Source organism: Neophocaena asiaeorientalis, unplaced genomic scaffold, assembly GCF_003031525.2.
Source record: "Neophocaena asiaeorientalis asiaeorientalis breed wild unplaced genomic scaffold, Neophocaena_asiaeorientalis_V1.1 scaffold292, whole genome shotgun sequence".
NCBI lineage: Eukaryota > Metazoa > Chordata > Mammalia > Artiodactyla > Phocoenidae > Neophocaena > Neophocaena asiaeorientalis.
Genome location: NW_020173241.1, coordinates 828827 through 843150, shown reverse-complemented (window position 1 = coordinate 843150; position 14324 = coordinate 828827). Strand labels below are relative to the sequence as shown.

Genomic DNA, 14324 nt, shown 5'->3' with positions numbered 1-14324 from the left:
GGTCAGTCTCCCCCACCCCCACCCAGAGGCCTCATCCACCCCCAAGCTGGCCCTGGATGTCCAAGCTGCCTTCAGCCAGGGCGCGCATTCAGCCAAGCTGGGCCAGAGCCTCAAGCCAACAGATGACTCCACCACACCAGCCACACACAGCAAAGAGCCTGATACGCCACAATGCAACCAGCCTCAGGGCAGCCCACGCCTCGGAACAGCCTGCCCCACCCCTGGAACCCTAGCCCAGAGCCAAGCACACAGAAGGGGCAAACAGACCAGCAGACAGGGAGCGGAAAGGGGCTTCAAGGAGAGGTGGAAGCTGCACAGGGAGAATCCAACAGGGAACCCTGGGTACAGGCTCCAGGCTGCTCAAACTCAGGACCAGGGAAAGAGCCCACTCCCCATGCACCCACAGCCCTTCAGATAAGACCTAGTTCAACCCCAGCAGGGCTACTCCTTGCAGCCAGGGGGATGCCTTAGCCCTGGTGTGAAATGCCCAGATGGCTCGAGCACAGCCCATTGCTCAGCCCAGGCCCAACACTGACCCTGCCCGAGCCCTTCTCAGCCCTGCCACCTGGAGGTGGTGGGTGGAAGCACACTCGATGACTGGCCTTGCCTTCTCCAAGGGGTCCTTGGGCAAGGTTTCCCTTCCAAGAAAGGTCCCAAAGAGGCTCAAGGCCAAAACCTGAGGAGTGGGGATTGGGTGGGGGTGGGAGCTGGGACTACCTGGTCGGTGGTTGAAGGGTGAGGGCACATCACAGCTGCCTGCAGAGGCCGATGCAACTCTTTCCTGCTGCTTAAAGAACTCCCGTGGGTTATCAGGTCGCTGGGCAATAATGGCTGCTGCCTCCTGGGGGCACATGGAAAGGGTCAGGCCAGGCGGGGCCCGACTGAGGCAGCCCTACCAAACTCAGATGTCTGGTCCCCCTGGCTCTCACCTCTACCTCCGATTCTGACTTCTTCATCTGGGTCTCTTCCTCCTCATCCCGCTGGTCACCCTGGAAACCAAAAGGGAAGGTGTTCTGAGCACCCCACTCCCACAGGAGCTCTTGGCTTTCTTACAGCCCCCATGTTTCCTCCACTATCTGGACACTTTCACGACCCAGTCACACAGCACCTTCTATCTGCAAGGTCCTCAGCCACCTCATCTCCAGTCCAGATAGGCCCCTGGGCACCCAGGGCCACCCAGGAGCACTCCCTGATTTGCAGCTAACTTTTCTCGAACCTCCTACCCCAGCACCTAGCCAACCACACCTCCATCACTGCTGCGTGGATCTTGGTATCACGACTAAGGTTTCTTCATTAGTCCCCTGCCTCCTTGTTCTCTTTCCCCCCATTTCTTCTCTACAGACCTGAAAGGATCTTTTCAAAATGTTAATTAGTCGCCATCACTTAAAAATCAGGTTTTCTTACTGAGATCAGGGTCTCCAGTTTCTCTCGAAATGCCAGAAGCCCTGGCAACACAGGCCAGCGTGTCCCAAAGCAGCCATCGACTAGAGCTGCACTGTAGCAGCCCACAGGGCGTGTGTTGTCCAGTTCACCACAGTCCCCACCACTCCCTACTGCCCTTCACATGTCCACTTCACTCTCTGTTTTGAGATTGCAACCACAGGAGTAGAGGTAGGTGGAGCCCCTTTGCTTGGCCCATGTTCCCTTCTCCCTGCCTGATCTAGTCCATCACCTCTCACAACGCTCCCCTCCCACCCTGACTCGCCCACACCCTGTGAGATGCAGGCATAAAGTCCTCAGCATGATGTAGTTGCAGTTCCTGGAACATGCATACAACTTCCCACCTCCGTGCCTTGGCATGGGAGACGAATCTCTCTCCCCAAGTACCCGACCCCCACCCCAGGTCCAGCTCTTCCTGCTTCCGGCCTCAGCTTGGGCACTGCCTCCTTGGGAAGGGGTCCCTGGCCCATTCAGGTCATTTCCTTCCCTGGGTCCCCATGAGGTGTTCCAGGCATACACCGCAGATTACACTGCGTCATAATTTCCTGTTTCTGGATCATCTCCCCACCCTCTGTGGGTAATACAGGATAAGAACTCACTTATGTGTGTGAGTGGCCAGCCCAAGGTTCAGTTCATACCTGTTTCCTCAGTTGAACTCATCACACCAAAAGCCTCAAGAGGGTTGTCACCCCAACTGCCACTTTGTGTCTTCCAGAATGAAGTCTAAACTCCTCCTCTGACCTTGCTCTCTCCTCCCAAATTTCCCAGTGGGCTCCAGTCATTGGGGAAGGCTCCTTGCCTTCCCCCCAAAATGTACATCCCACCAGCCTTTGCTGTTACGCTGCCCCTGCCTAGTATAACCTTGCTAGGTTCCTCTGCCTTGTTCAAAAAAAAGGACCAGAGGCAGCTTACCACAAAAACCTTAACTACATAACACTGTGAAAAAAACACTGAAACAAATTAGAGCTTGGGGTTGGAGAGAGACATCAATGCACTAACCATAAAGGTCAATAGCACTGCTATGCCTGAGCATCTTCAGATAAATGGAAGCTCCCCGGCATCCCGGGCAAAAAGAGAACTCACATAAGGAATGCAATTCTTATCAGAAGAGAGAAAGCAGAACAGCTCCTTAAGCCAACGTAAAGCACTTCTAAATGCCAAAGTTTCTCATGTGGGAATTCCCTCAGAGGACCTGAAGTTGCAGGGTAACCACAGTGACCTGCTAAAACACCTACTGCCACTGTCACATGAGCCACACTTGAAGGGCCAGATGAGACTATAAAATAATGATGTGACACTGTAGGCCTTTGCCTGAAACACTGGTAATTGGTGAAGATGAGCAATCAGTTCAGTGGGTTCACTATACTATTCTTTCTACTTTTGTGTACGTATGTGAAATTTTCCATAAAAACAAGCTTTTTTGAAAAGAAATTGCTCTGAATGGATGAACAAAATCTGGTATACACATACAATGGAACATTAACAGCTTTCAAAAGAAAAGACATTCTGACACATGGATAAACCTTGAAGATGTTATGCTAAATGAAATAAGCCAGTCACAAAAGGTAAAATAACGGCGTGATTCCACTCATACAAGGTACTTTGAGTAGTCACATTCTTAAACACAGAAAGCAGAAAGCAGTTGCCAGGGGCTGGGGGAGGGGGCAGTGGGGAGTTAGTGTTTAATGGGTACAGAGATTCAGTATGGGAAGATGAAGAAAATTCCGGAGATAAACAGTGGTGACGGCTGTACAACATAAATACACTTAACACCACGGAACTGTACACTGAAAAATGGTAAGGATGGTACGTTTTATGTTATGTACACTTTGCCACAATTAAAAATAAACTAATTAATCAATTAATTGTAAAAGAGCCTTGTTCATCTTGTTCTCCACCATGTTTCTCACACCGGCACATGGCAGGTGGCAAGGGTTTGCTGAATGAATGAGGCTGCAGCTTACTAACCACACGTCCTCTCCACCCCCAGGGGCTAACGTGAGTGGAATGACCTATGACAGCCATTAATGCCAGTGCCGGCAGGGCTGTCCTGCCAGCTCCCTCCCAGCCTCCTGTGGGTGTGACCTTGGAGTCTGTCTGAGTCCCTGTGGCCCAACGGCTACCCAACACAGTCCCAGTCCAGACGACTATTGCCCACCTCCTGTCCTAAACTCTAACCATGCTCAGCTTTGAATGATCTTAACTATTTCTCAAGTATAAGATTCAATTCAAAGCATGAAGATTTGACTCCACTGTGATTCTGAAGGGGTCAATCATGATGACCCTATGGGCCATCCCAGTGTTTGGAGGTTCAGCCAGCACCCCTGGAACAAGTACCTGTTCTCAAAGAGACACTACACACACTTGTATGTAGATGCTCAGAACTCCAGCCCAGATCCATTCAATGGCTCTGCAGTATTCTTGCCGTGGGGACCAGGCCTCGAGCCCCATATAAGTGCAGGAAGCATGTCTAATCCACCTCGAGCCCCTCAGGCCCTGCTGGGCGGGGGCAGGAGGAGCCTGGTCAGTGAGGGTCTGGGTCAAGGTAGATTTTCTCTTTCGGTCTAGAGTGTTAGCTTCTCCAAGGAGGTCTCTTTCCACAGCCAGGGAACAGAGCCTCACATGATCGGGTACCAGGCCTGACACTGCATGCTACCCCATGCCCATGCAGCGGTACCCAGAATGCCCAGCACTGTCCCCAAGACACTTACTCCCCCCGCAAGAGGCCCAGGAACACGAGGACCATCCTCGCTTCCCTGGGCAGGAGACAGGAACCCCGACTAAGAACTTACAAAGATAGACTGCTCCTTCAACCGCCTCTTGGCCTCCTCTGCTTCTAAAGTCTGTTGTTTCCTCCTGGAATGAGAGGTGCAGGCAAGCCTTCAGGATGGGCCCACGTGGGGCCCACGGCCCGGCACCCCGGGGGTGGGGCGGGGCGCACCTGTGCTCCTCGATCTGCTGTTCCCGCTCCCGGTAGCGCCGCTCCCGCTCCTCCTGCTCCTGCCGCTCCTGCTCCATCCGCTCTTGCTCAAACCGGAGTCTCTCATCCAGAGCCTTCTTCCGCTCCTCCTCCTTCCTCAGCTCTTCCTCCTTCTGCAGCACCCCGTGCCAAGGCAGTGCAGGCCCTGAGCCTGGGGCCCGCCCCAGCCCTCCAGCCCATCCCCAACCCAGGGTTCTGAGAACTCAGGGGCTCGTTCTTTCAGTAGGGGAAGCACGTAAGATGGGCCATGCTGTGCAAGCGAGGCCCTTAGGGAGAGAAGGCAGAGCTACCCCATGGGGTCAGGACAGGGAGCGGCAGCTCAGCCTGCAGGCCGGGGTCGGGGTCCACACCTTGGCCTGCTCCCAGAACTGCTCGCGGTTAATCCGCTTCATCTCCACAGCTGCGTCGGTCTTCTGATAGGTGGTGCCCTGCAGAGTCAAGCGGCCTGGCGTGAGCGCAGCCCACAGGCCGAGCGCTCAGGAGCCCCCACACGCAAAGGGTGAGGACTGAGAGGAACCGGACGGCGGAGCCCTGGGCAGGGCCAGCCTGCCCGGGGCGCACACTGACCACCGGCTCGGCGTTCTCATCCTCACGCAGCCGCAGTCGGTGCAGCACGGGGCTGGAAAGCCGTGCCAGCCCGTTGGAGAGCCGCTGCCCGATGGCGCCCGCATCTATGTCTTCCACACTGCTGGCGTTCACGACCACATCGACGCCCTGCAGCAGGAAGAAGGCGTGTTCAGGCGGCAGGGCTCCCTCCCATCACCGCCCCCATAAGCCCTGACCCTGCTCGCACCTGGAAGAACTCGGCCACCTTAGCCACGTGGCTGGCACAAGCACATTTGCGGGCATCGGGCACATCTTCGCCAACCTGCAAAGTACCCAGCGAAAGGGGGTGTCGGGAAAGGACAAGAGTTGGCGGCAGGCTGAGGCCCAGGGCTCTCTTCCCGGGACTAGTGGGGTTCTCTCCAGCAGTGTCAGTGAGTGGAGTGGGACGGAGGATAACCGTTCTTGGGCCTTCGGCTCCCTTCCCCAGCCCATAGCTGCATACCCAGTTGATGAGCACGTATTTCGGCAGGGCAGCCTGGGAGTCCTTGACGCTGCAGAAGCCATACATCACCTTCTGGTTCTCAAAGTGGCCAGAGAGCTCCTGCAAGCCCCCATCTGGGGGAATCAGGAGGGTGTCAGGCGCCATCTCCTGAATCCCTCCCCCACAAAGGGCCTGGAACCCAAAGCAAAGACTCTTCCTGTGGGCTCTGCAGGCACCGCCAGAGATCTGGAAGTCCCAGAGTTCTGTGTTGGTGTGAAAGAGGCAGCAGGCAGGTGTGAGCTTTGCCTCTGAATCCCCCAGGACCTTGGGGAAGAAGTGAGGAAGTGTTCTTCACACATCAAGTCTCACGCGGGGCTGGCACCCACTGAGGTAAAATAAAACCTTTTAGGGCTCTCAAGAAAGTGGGGTGATCTGGGCCATCCCTGCCAGGCCCGTTCCCGCCTAGCTGTGTGACTTCGGGCAAGTCACTCTCCCTCTCTGAGGCTCAGTCTTCTCATAATCAAACAGGAAACAAGTCTCCCTCCCTCCCCACCCTGGGGATCTTAGGGATAACCACAGGAAGGACACTTGGCCAGACAAGTGTGGGTCTGCTGGATGAAGGCAGCGAGGTGGCCTGGAGCCAGGCGGGTGGGGAAGAAAACAACCAGAGGAGCGAGCGGAGAGGAAGGCAAAGGAATGGCTGGAATTCTTACCTCCTGACGCTGCAAGCTTGAGGTCATCTGAGCCATCCTCATATGTGTACAGAGCCCTGGGGAGAGGGAGGGGTGGCTGGGAGAACTGGCAGGGCCCAGGCAGCCAATTTTGGGTGGAGACGGCTCTCGGGGGGGTAGGAGGGATACAGAGGGGGCAGGACAGGAGGGGGGTTCCAGCCCAGCACTTAAGCCTTGTCACCATGACAACAATGGCTAAGCACCATTTCAGGCTGGAACCCAGTGAGGGACAGTCTGGGATCTGATGGAGGGGGACTGGGTCAGGTGGGGAGCAAGCAGTGGGGAAGAAATCGCTGCCCAGTCGCTTGCTTCCAGTGAGCCAGTGTGCTGCGTCCTCGGAGCCCTGGCCCTAGCAGCCTGCAACCCAGCCAGCGGTGTGAGATGGAGATTCCAAGGCGACGGTTCCTTGGTTACCGTTCCCTGGCTACCGCTCCTCATCCCCATTGGCCGTTGCCAGGAACCTACCTGGCGCGTGCCTCGGTACCCACTGCCCCTCCCCCCACACCGAGGGGGATGGGGAGAGAGAACCTGGTGCTGTTCAGCTCTGGGCATCCCCTGGTAACTATGGCAACCCAGCAATTGGCACGCGACCGGCCCACCCCAGCTGCATTCTCCTGAACACAAAGGACCCCAAGGGGACACGCCCTCAGTCTCAATCTCAGTCTCTCTGAAATGGGGATGAGGTCACCATGGTCACTCCTGCCTGGACTCTGGCCCCTGGGTGAATGTGCTCTCCTAGCCTTCCAGCCCTAGGTCTCCTCCGCCCTAGCTGAGGCTCTGGCCTCTTGGGACTGCTGGCCTTGCCTTCCCTCTCAGCTTTGGCAGAAAGCTGACCTAGCAGCCTTCCTCCTTCCTCCTCCTCCCTAGCTTTTTCTACACAGGTAGCAGTGGCACAGCATCCATTTCACAGAAGGGAAGACAGAGACAGCTCCTCCCCAGGACCCACTTGGAGGACAGGCTTGGGGCCAGGAATAAAGGTCATGTACCGGAGGTGCAGGAGGCTCAGCCCCTCCCCCAAGCTCCCCTTTCCTTACTGCCAAGGTAGGGGGCTAGGAGGAGAGGAAGCAGGAGCACCAGGGAGATGCAGAAGAGAAAGCGAGCAGGGAGAGGAGGCAGACAGAGAAGACAAGAGAAGGGAGGGAAGTGAAGGGATGAAGAGAAAATGAAGGAGCAAGGGAAATGGGAGGGAAGGAAAGAGGGAGGAAGGGAGAGAGGGAGGAGGGTGGAGGGCGGAGCAAGGAGGGAGCAGGGAGGGCCTGGTCCAGGCCCAGCCCCATGAGGTCAGCACAAGTCACTGCCAGAGCCAAATGGGCCCCCAGCCCCCTGCTTCTCGGGATCCCTCCCTCCTGAAAGGGACACAGGTGGGCTGTGGGGCCGGGAGCTCCTGGTCCAACTGTTGCCCAGGCTACAGTCCTGGCAGCTGCTTCTCAACACAGCTGTCCCACCACCTGTCTGGCTGCCCTAACCCACCACTGGGAACAAAAGGCCCTTAGAGAAGCAGGGTCTTCCCTTCTCCATTCCACAGATGAGAAACTGAGGCAGAACTCCAAGACCCTGGTTCCCAGACACTGCTCTGGCCATCACACCTCCCTGGGGTGACTTGTCAGCCTCTCCTAGGCTCTCTGAGGGACCCTGGCTCCTCCCAGGAACCTGCCCCTTCCATTCTTTACTCCTTGCCTACCCACCTGCAGCCACCTTTCCTGCTGCAGCCCTGGCCCTTACCTGGTGGAAACCATAGTTAAGTTCAAAGGTTTCAGCAGGCCTTCAACCCTGAGCTCCGCCCACCTGCCTTTCCAACCAGACCTCCGTATCCATACCATACACTCGGGTCACATTGGATGACTCCCTGATTCCCAGCACAGTTCTGGATATTTCCCAACCTGGAGCCTCTGCCTGTGTGGTTCCCTTCACAGGGAGGCCAGACCTGTTTCTCCACCCCATGCCCATCCCGAACTAAAATCTCTCAGGGACCCAATGCCAGCTCCCATGAAGCCCTGCCCTGCGCTGCACCTCCCCAAAGCGCTTACCACACTCCAGCAGGGACAGGAAGAGGCACCTGAGCCTGCCCCAGTGCTCACTAGACCACCAGTGCTTCTCAAACACATTCGAGGTGGCCTGAGCCTTGGGTGGGTGGGAGCTGGTGAAACTGCAAGGAATCAGGATGGAGGGGGGCAGGAATCTACACCACCTCCAACCCCTGGAGACAGACACTGTCCTGAACTATAAGCTTCGTGAAGGTGGGACCATCTTGGCCAGAGAAAGTGGACTGGGGTGAGGTGGGAGCTGGAATGTAGCAGCTCCAGGGAGATCCTGGGGTCAGCTGAGGATGGGGGGCTCAGGGCAGGTGGATTCTTCAGGACAATCACACTCTCAGGATATCAGAACTGGAAGGGCCTCGGGTATCCCAGGTATGGTTGAGCCCAATCCCCTTTTCCTCTTTTCAAGAGGACCAGAGAGGAGCAGAGACTTGGTGTGGCTATGTATAGCAAGTCGGATCACATCCAGGACAACACTAGTTCTTTTCACTACACAGTCTGACTTCCTGGGTCCCCTGCTGCCAGCATCAGGGCAGCGGTCCATTTCAGAGCGAGCCACCTAGGAGTGAACTCCCCCACCCCTACTCCCCACTCAGAGGCAAGGTAAGGGAGGGAAGTGCCAAGCCCCGTTTGCCCAGACAGCAATTTTACCCAAGACGCCCTCCTCCAGCCTCTGAGTACAGGGTCTGCCCCTGAGTCTTGAGACTCCACTGTACCCCTGTGGAGTTCTGCGCTAGGTGCTGGGGGCCCTCATGTCCCCTTCTGCAGGGTGATCCTCACATCCTTTCTACCAAATGTTTATCTGGGCCCTTGGGAGTGAGCAAATGTATGTATGTATGACGGTGCATGTGTACATCTGTGTGTGTCCCACACACAACGCAGATTGGGGTGGGGGAGGGGTGAGGCACGCCAGTGATGAATAACTCACTTTGGCCACATGGATGCTGCTGGGTGGTGGGAGCCCAGGCCTCTGCTGAGCAGGATGTGGGCCAGCAGTGGCTGTGGGAGCTCTGCCTTTGGGAAGGTAGGGGTAAATGGGGTGGTGGCAGGCAGCACCCCCAGACTGGAGGGCAAGGGTTCTGAGGTGGGCTGTGCCTCTCTCCAGGCATGGCCCATATCCCAAGGCCAGCTCCTCCACCAGGCCAAGCCGGCCACTTGCCCTGAACTCCTCCCATGATCTCAGTCCCCATGGGGCAGGGCTGGGACAACGGATGGGCCGCTTGCCCGCTTAGCCTGTGCTGGCCTCTCCTGCGACTGACCCGCAGGACACGAGAGCTTGCTTGTCTCCCGCGTCCATCCCTCCAGGCCTGGCCGCCCGCCAGTGCTGCAGTACTGTGGCATGGATGCCTGGCCATCTTGTCCCCTCCTCCAGCCCCCAGGTCAGTGTCCTCCCAGCATGAGGGTGAGGCCAGCCCAAGTGAGGTCCCTCAGACCTGCCTTCACTTTGTGTTTCCTGCCTGCCAAGGAGAGAAGAGCCCTAGGGAACAGAATGGGCATCTGCCCCAGGAGAAGAGTATCTTGGGAGGATGATGATTCCTGAATGGGGCAGTGTGAAACCCCCTGGCTTTCCTGCCACCCTGGGGACTCCGGTCCCAGAGCAGGTGGTCCAACCCCTCCCACAGCCTAGGGGGAGACAACAGCTGGGGAGGGGAGGAGAGGGCAGCCCAGCTCCTCCCCCACAGAGGAGCTGAGAGCCCCTTGCCCCTGGGCCACCGGGCTAGGGGCTCAGTGGATCCACTCACCCCCTCATCCTTCTCTGGGAACTCCCTGCAGAGTGGTGCGCCTGGGGGCTTCCTCCCAGGGACCCCACCTGGCTCCCTAGGCAGGCAGTTCAGTTCCTTTGGCATGTCCCAGCCCAGCTGCCTACTCCCTGCAATCCCCTTGGCATCGAGGAGAGCACTTATCCTTGCCTCCGCCTCGACCCCTCAGGGGAACAGGAGTCACTTGGCGGTGGCCCTGTGGCAATGAACGTCTTTCCATCACACCCCAACTCCGAGAGGCCCCCCGGTGGGCGGGGCGCCCCGGCCCCCAGCCCGCTCTGCTCCTCCCCCGCCCTAGCTTTCCTTTGTGCTGTGGCCGGGGCCGGGTTGGGCCGGGTAGGCTGCGCTGGCTCTGCTAGCTCGGTCCCTGCCCCGTCCTCGCCCGCTCAAAGGTGGCAAAGGTGCCCTTGGCCGCCCATGCACACCTGTCCGCCCGGCCCGAGGCAAAGGGGAGGGGGCGGGCGATGGGCTTCCACAAGGCCGGGAGGCCCCGGGCCACACATCTGCACCCTGCGTCTCTCCAGCCCGCGTCCGGCCACCGTTCCCACCGCGCGGCTGGGGCCGCCTCCGGGCGCTTGGGGTCCGCCGGTGCCCCGCCTGGCCCGGCCCGGCCTGCCCCGACCCGGCCGGGGGGAGGCCCGCCCCCCCTTCCCGGCCTGCCCCGGGGCGCCCCCACGCCCCTCGCCGTCAGTCCCTGCACCCCGCGCCCGGGCGGGTATACCCATCTGCACGGGGCCATTCTTCCCGTGTCCCAAATTCTCACCTGTGGTGTCCCCAGCCACAAACCTAGCCCCGTCCCCACCTTTCCAATCCCTATCCAGGCCCAGCTTCATCCCTCTCCTTCCCAGCTCCCGGTCCCAATCCCAAATCCACTCCATTCCAACCCGGCCCAGCCCCACTCCGTCCTTAATTTATCTCCACCCAGCGTCACCCCTATCCCTGGTCCATCCCAACCTCCAGCCCCAACCCAGTTCCTGTGCCAGCCACCCCTGGCCCATCTGCAGCCCATCCCCACCTCTGAAAGGCCCATTCCTAGTCCATCCCCATCACTGTCCACTGCTGTCTTCATCCCCAAATCCAGCCCATTTCTTTCCCCTCCCAGCTCCAGCCCCACTCCCAACCCCATGCTTAGCACACACCCACTACCCATTCATCAGACCCCATCCCTAGCTGCACCCTCCTCTTTCCAACCTACCCTATTCCCATTCTGATCCCTGTTCCCAACCACACCCCTCCATCCCTGCCTCCTAGACCATTCTCAGCTCCTTACCCCAACATTGCCAACCTCTACCCCATCCCTGCCCTACCCTATGCTGAGCACCCCTCCCTTACCAGCTGCCCCCTGAGTCCTCTCAGGTGGGGCCAGACTAGGAGATCCTTTGCCTTCTCTCCCAAGCCTCAGGCCTCCCAGAGGAATCTAACCCCAGACTCTCAGGGCAGGGCTCCTCCAAGGACACTCCAGGGCCAGCTTCCTGGCACCTTAATTTCCCAAAGCTCTGAACACAGAAAACACTGGGGCCTAAGAGGAGTCCCTCAAGGGGAAGTGGACACCACTGCCAGGGCCTCCTGGAGCATCTCTGGTCCTGTCTGAGCTGGAATCCTGAAACCCTCTGCAGCTCTCAGAAGCCTTTACCACCACCTACAAAGCCTCCCACCCCTGTCCTCCCAGAGGAGGTGACAGAACCTGAGCAAACTTTACCTGGTCCAATCTGGGAGGTGGTGGGGCTGGGCCTCTGAGTTCTGAGTTGGGTAACCAGCTGGGCCAAGAGGAGGAGAGCAGTGTGTGCACTGATCTCCAGCAGTGGGCCCCAGCACTTTGGGGTGGGAAGAACCTCTTAAAACTCAATACATTTCATGGGAACTCTCTGCGTCCACTATGCCCATGGACCCCTGGGCCTGGCAGTTTCTCCACGGCCCCCACTTGGAGCAAGTCCCAGGCAGAGTCAGTAGGATTTCCGGGGAGGGAGGAAGACCCCACAGCAGGGCTGAGGGGTGCCTGGGAGCGGTAGGTAGAGGGATCTCCAGCCTCAGTCCCTTCCTGCTTCCTTTGACCTTTCCCAGCCCAGAATGCCTTTCATCTCCCCATCCCGAAGCCCCCTCCCCAGCCTCCTGCTCACTCAATTTCACATCCAAAAAACAGAAGCCCTACCTGCATGCTTTCCCTTCCTCAAATTCCTACTTCCCCCCAGCCACCTACAAACTCCAGCCACACCCACTCTTACCTCTTTGCCATCTATATTTTTAAACAAACTTAATTTTAGAACAGTTTGAAATTCACAGAAAAATTACAAAGATAGTACAGAGTCCCCATATGCCCCATGCCCAGTTTTCTCTATTTTCAGGGGAGCAAGAAGTTTCCCTGCTCACCCTCCCTGGAGCCTACCCTTCACCCCTCCACATCATTATCATCCTATAATTTGTACATCTGTAGTCTGTCTCCTTCCCGCATTTCCCTGGCACTGCTCTGGCCAAGGTCACCAGAGACCACTAAATTGCCAAGTTCAGTGGCCCTGTTGTAGTCCTCAGTTTCCTCAACCGGTGGGAGCAGGGTGACCAATGATCACTACCTCTTCTGCAAATCTGCCTCCCATCAGCTACCTGCTGCCCCTGAAACCCACACACTCAGCCTTGGTGGGTGGGTGCTGGGTGCCTCCTTGGAGGCCCTCCCACCAGCCTTTCATGTCTACCACTCCCAGCACTGATCACCCTTCAAGTCTCTCCCACTCCTAGATCTCCAGCTCCTCCCTGCCCCTCCCCCGCTCAGCACTGGGAGCCTAGTCCAATGGCTTCTGGGTCCCCAGAGTGGAAAAGCCAAGAAAGAGATCCAGAAGCTGGTCACTTGCTGTGTGACCTTGAGGAAAATGCTTTCCCTCTCTGAGTTTCCTCTTTGACAACATGTTGTGAGGATAAGATATGACTGGATGAAGGCTTAGGAAGCAAGAACCCCTTCCCCTTCCTCCTTGCAGCCCCGCCCTCCCACGCCCACCTTCCTGCTCTGCACTCCCCCACACCTCTCAGAGAAGGCTTCAAGGCTGACATGTAGGTTTCAGGACTTTTTCAGCACCAGCTGGTGGAGCCTTCTCTGCCCTCACCCTCCCTCTGCAAGTTCCTACCAAGCACACCTTCAGAATTTGCCCCCTCATCATTACAATGCTCCCAGCACTTTCCAGGTCTTGCCCCTGGCATGGGGCCAGCCACTTTCACCACTTAGCTCTGCTCCTGAGCTGCACAGACTACCGTGTGACTTTAGACTCTGCTTGGCCTTTCTTGTCTCACTATAAAATGGGGATGATAATGATGGTACCCACCTCATAGGGTCTGTTTGAGGAGGGCTTTTTTAAAATTTGTTTGTTTTATTTATTTATTTTTGGATGTGCTGGGTCTTTGTTGCTGCGCATGGGCTTTCTCTAGTTGCGGTGAGGGGGGGGGCTACTCTTTGTTGCAGTGCGCGGGCTTCTCATTGCGGTGGCTTCTCTCATGGTGGAGCACGGGCTCTAGGCGTGCGAGCTTCAGTAGTTGTGGCACACAGGCTCAGTAGTTGTGGCTCACGGGCTCTAGAGCACAGATTCAGTAGTTGTGGAGCATGGGCTTAGTTGCTCCATGGCATGTGGGATCGTCCCAGACCGGGGCTCGAACCCATGTCCCCTGCATTGGCAGGTGGATTCTCAACCACTGCGCCACCAGGGAAGACCCTGTTTGAGGATTTTTAAAAAGTATCTAGAAAATGCTTAAAATGGCAACTGCACATAGTAGGTGCTATTCATACGTTGGCCATTATTACTATTTCACAGCTGGGAAAACCGAGGTTCAGAAAGGGGCAGTTACTTGCCCTGTAATACACAGCTGGTGAGTGGCAAAATCTGTATGGGAACCCCAGTCTGTCCTGCATCATTTCAGCATAGCACACACCCTCCCTGCTTCCCCTTCTAGCACCCCCATTTTTGCATCCAGGGGCTGGCCTGGAATTTGGTAGTAGCTCCTGAGGCTACAGCTGTGGGGTCTAGGGAAGGAGTCAGGGGGCAGGGATCCTAGGCGTGGAGAGCAGGATGTCTGCCCAGTGCAGTGGATGTCCATGGTCAGGCATCCCTGCCCGTCTTCCAGTTGATTTTCCACTGCAGGCTCCAGAGGGGAGCATGTGATTCAGGCCAGTGGGTCAGAACCAGTGACTGCTTCAGGAATGGACACATGACCCAAGTCAGTCCAATGGGAGCCAGCCCTGAGCTGGCCCCACTGGATGTGGGCCTGGAGCTGGCTGAGGGGCGTCTTTGCTAATAATGGGGAGAGTTGCCTGAGAATAAAGCCAGCACTGAGAAAAGCAGAACTGAGAAATGGAGGTGGGGGGGAGATCTG

General features: G+C 57.2%; 1 protein-coding gene across 1 annotated transcript in view; it reads right to left on the bottom strand.

The window, feature by feature from the left end:
* DBN1 (drebrin 1) overlaps nt 1-7914 on the bottom strand; it is an 11457-nt gene extending 3543 nt beyond the window's left edge. Inside the window, exons 1-10 of the mRNA XM_024745646.1 lie at nt 7901-7914; nt 6161-6216; nt 5469-5581; nt 5214-5288; nt 4988-5134; nt 4771-4848; nt 4382-4533; nt 4233-4296; nt 930-989; nt 718-841 (exon numbers count right to left, since the gene is read on the bottom strand). Coding sequence (XP_024601414.1) covers nt 718-841; nt 930-989; nt 4233-4296; nt 4382-4533; nt 4771-4848; nt 4988-5134; nt 5214-5288; nt 5469-5581; nt 6161-6216; nt 7901-7914 — 883 coding nt within the window. The remainder of the gene's footprint in view (nt 1-717; nt 842-929; nt 990-4232; nt 4297-4381; nt 4534-4770; nt 4849-4987; nt 5135-5213; nt 5289-5468; nt 5582-6160; nt 6217-7900) is intronic.
* Between the last annotated feature and the right edge of the window lie 6410 nt (nt 7915-14324).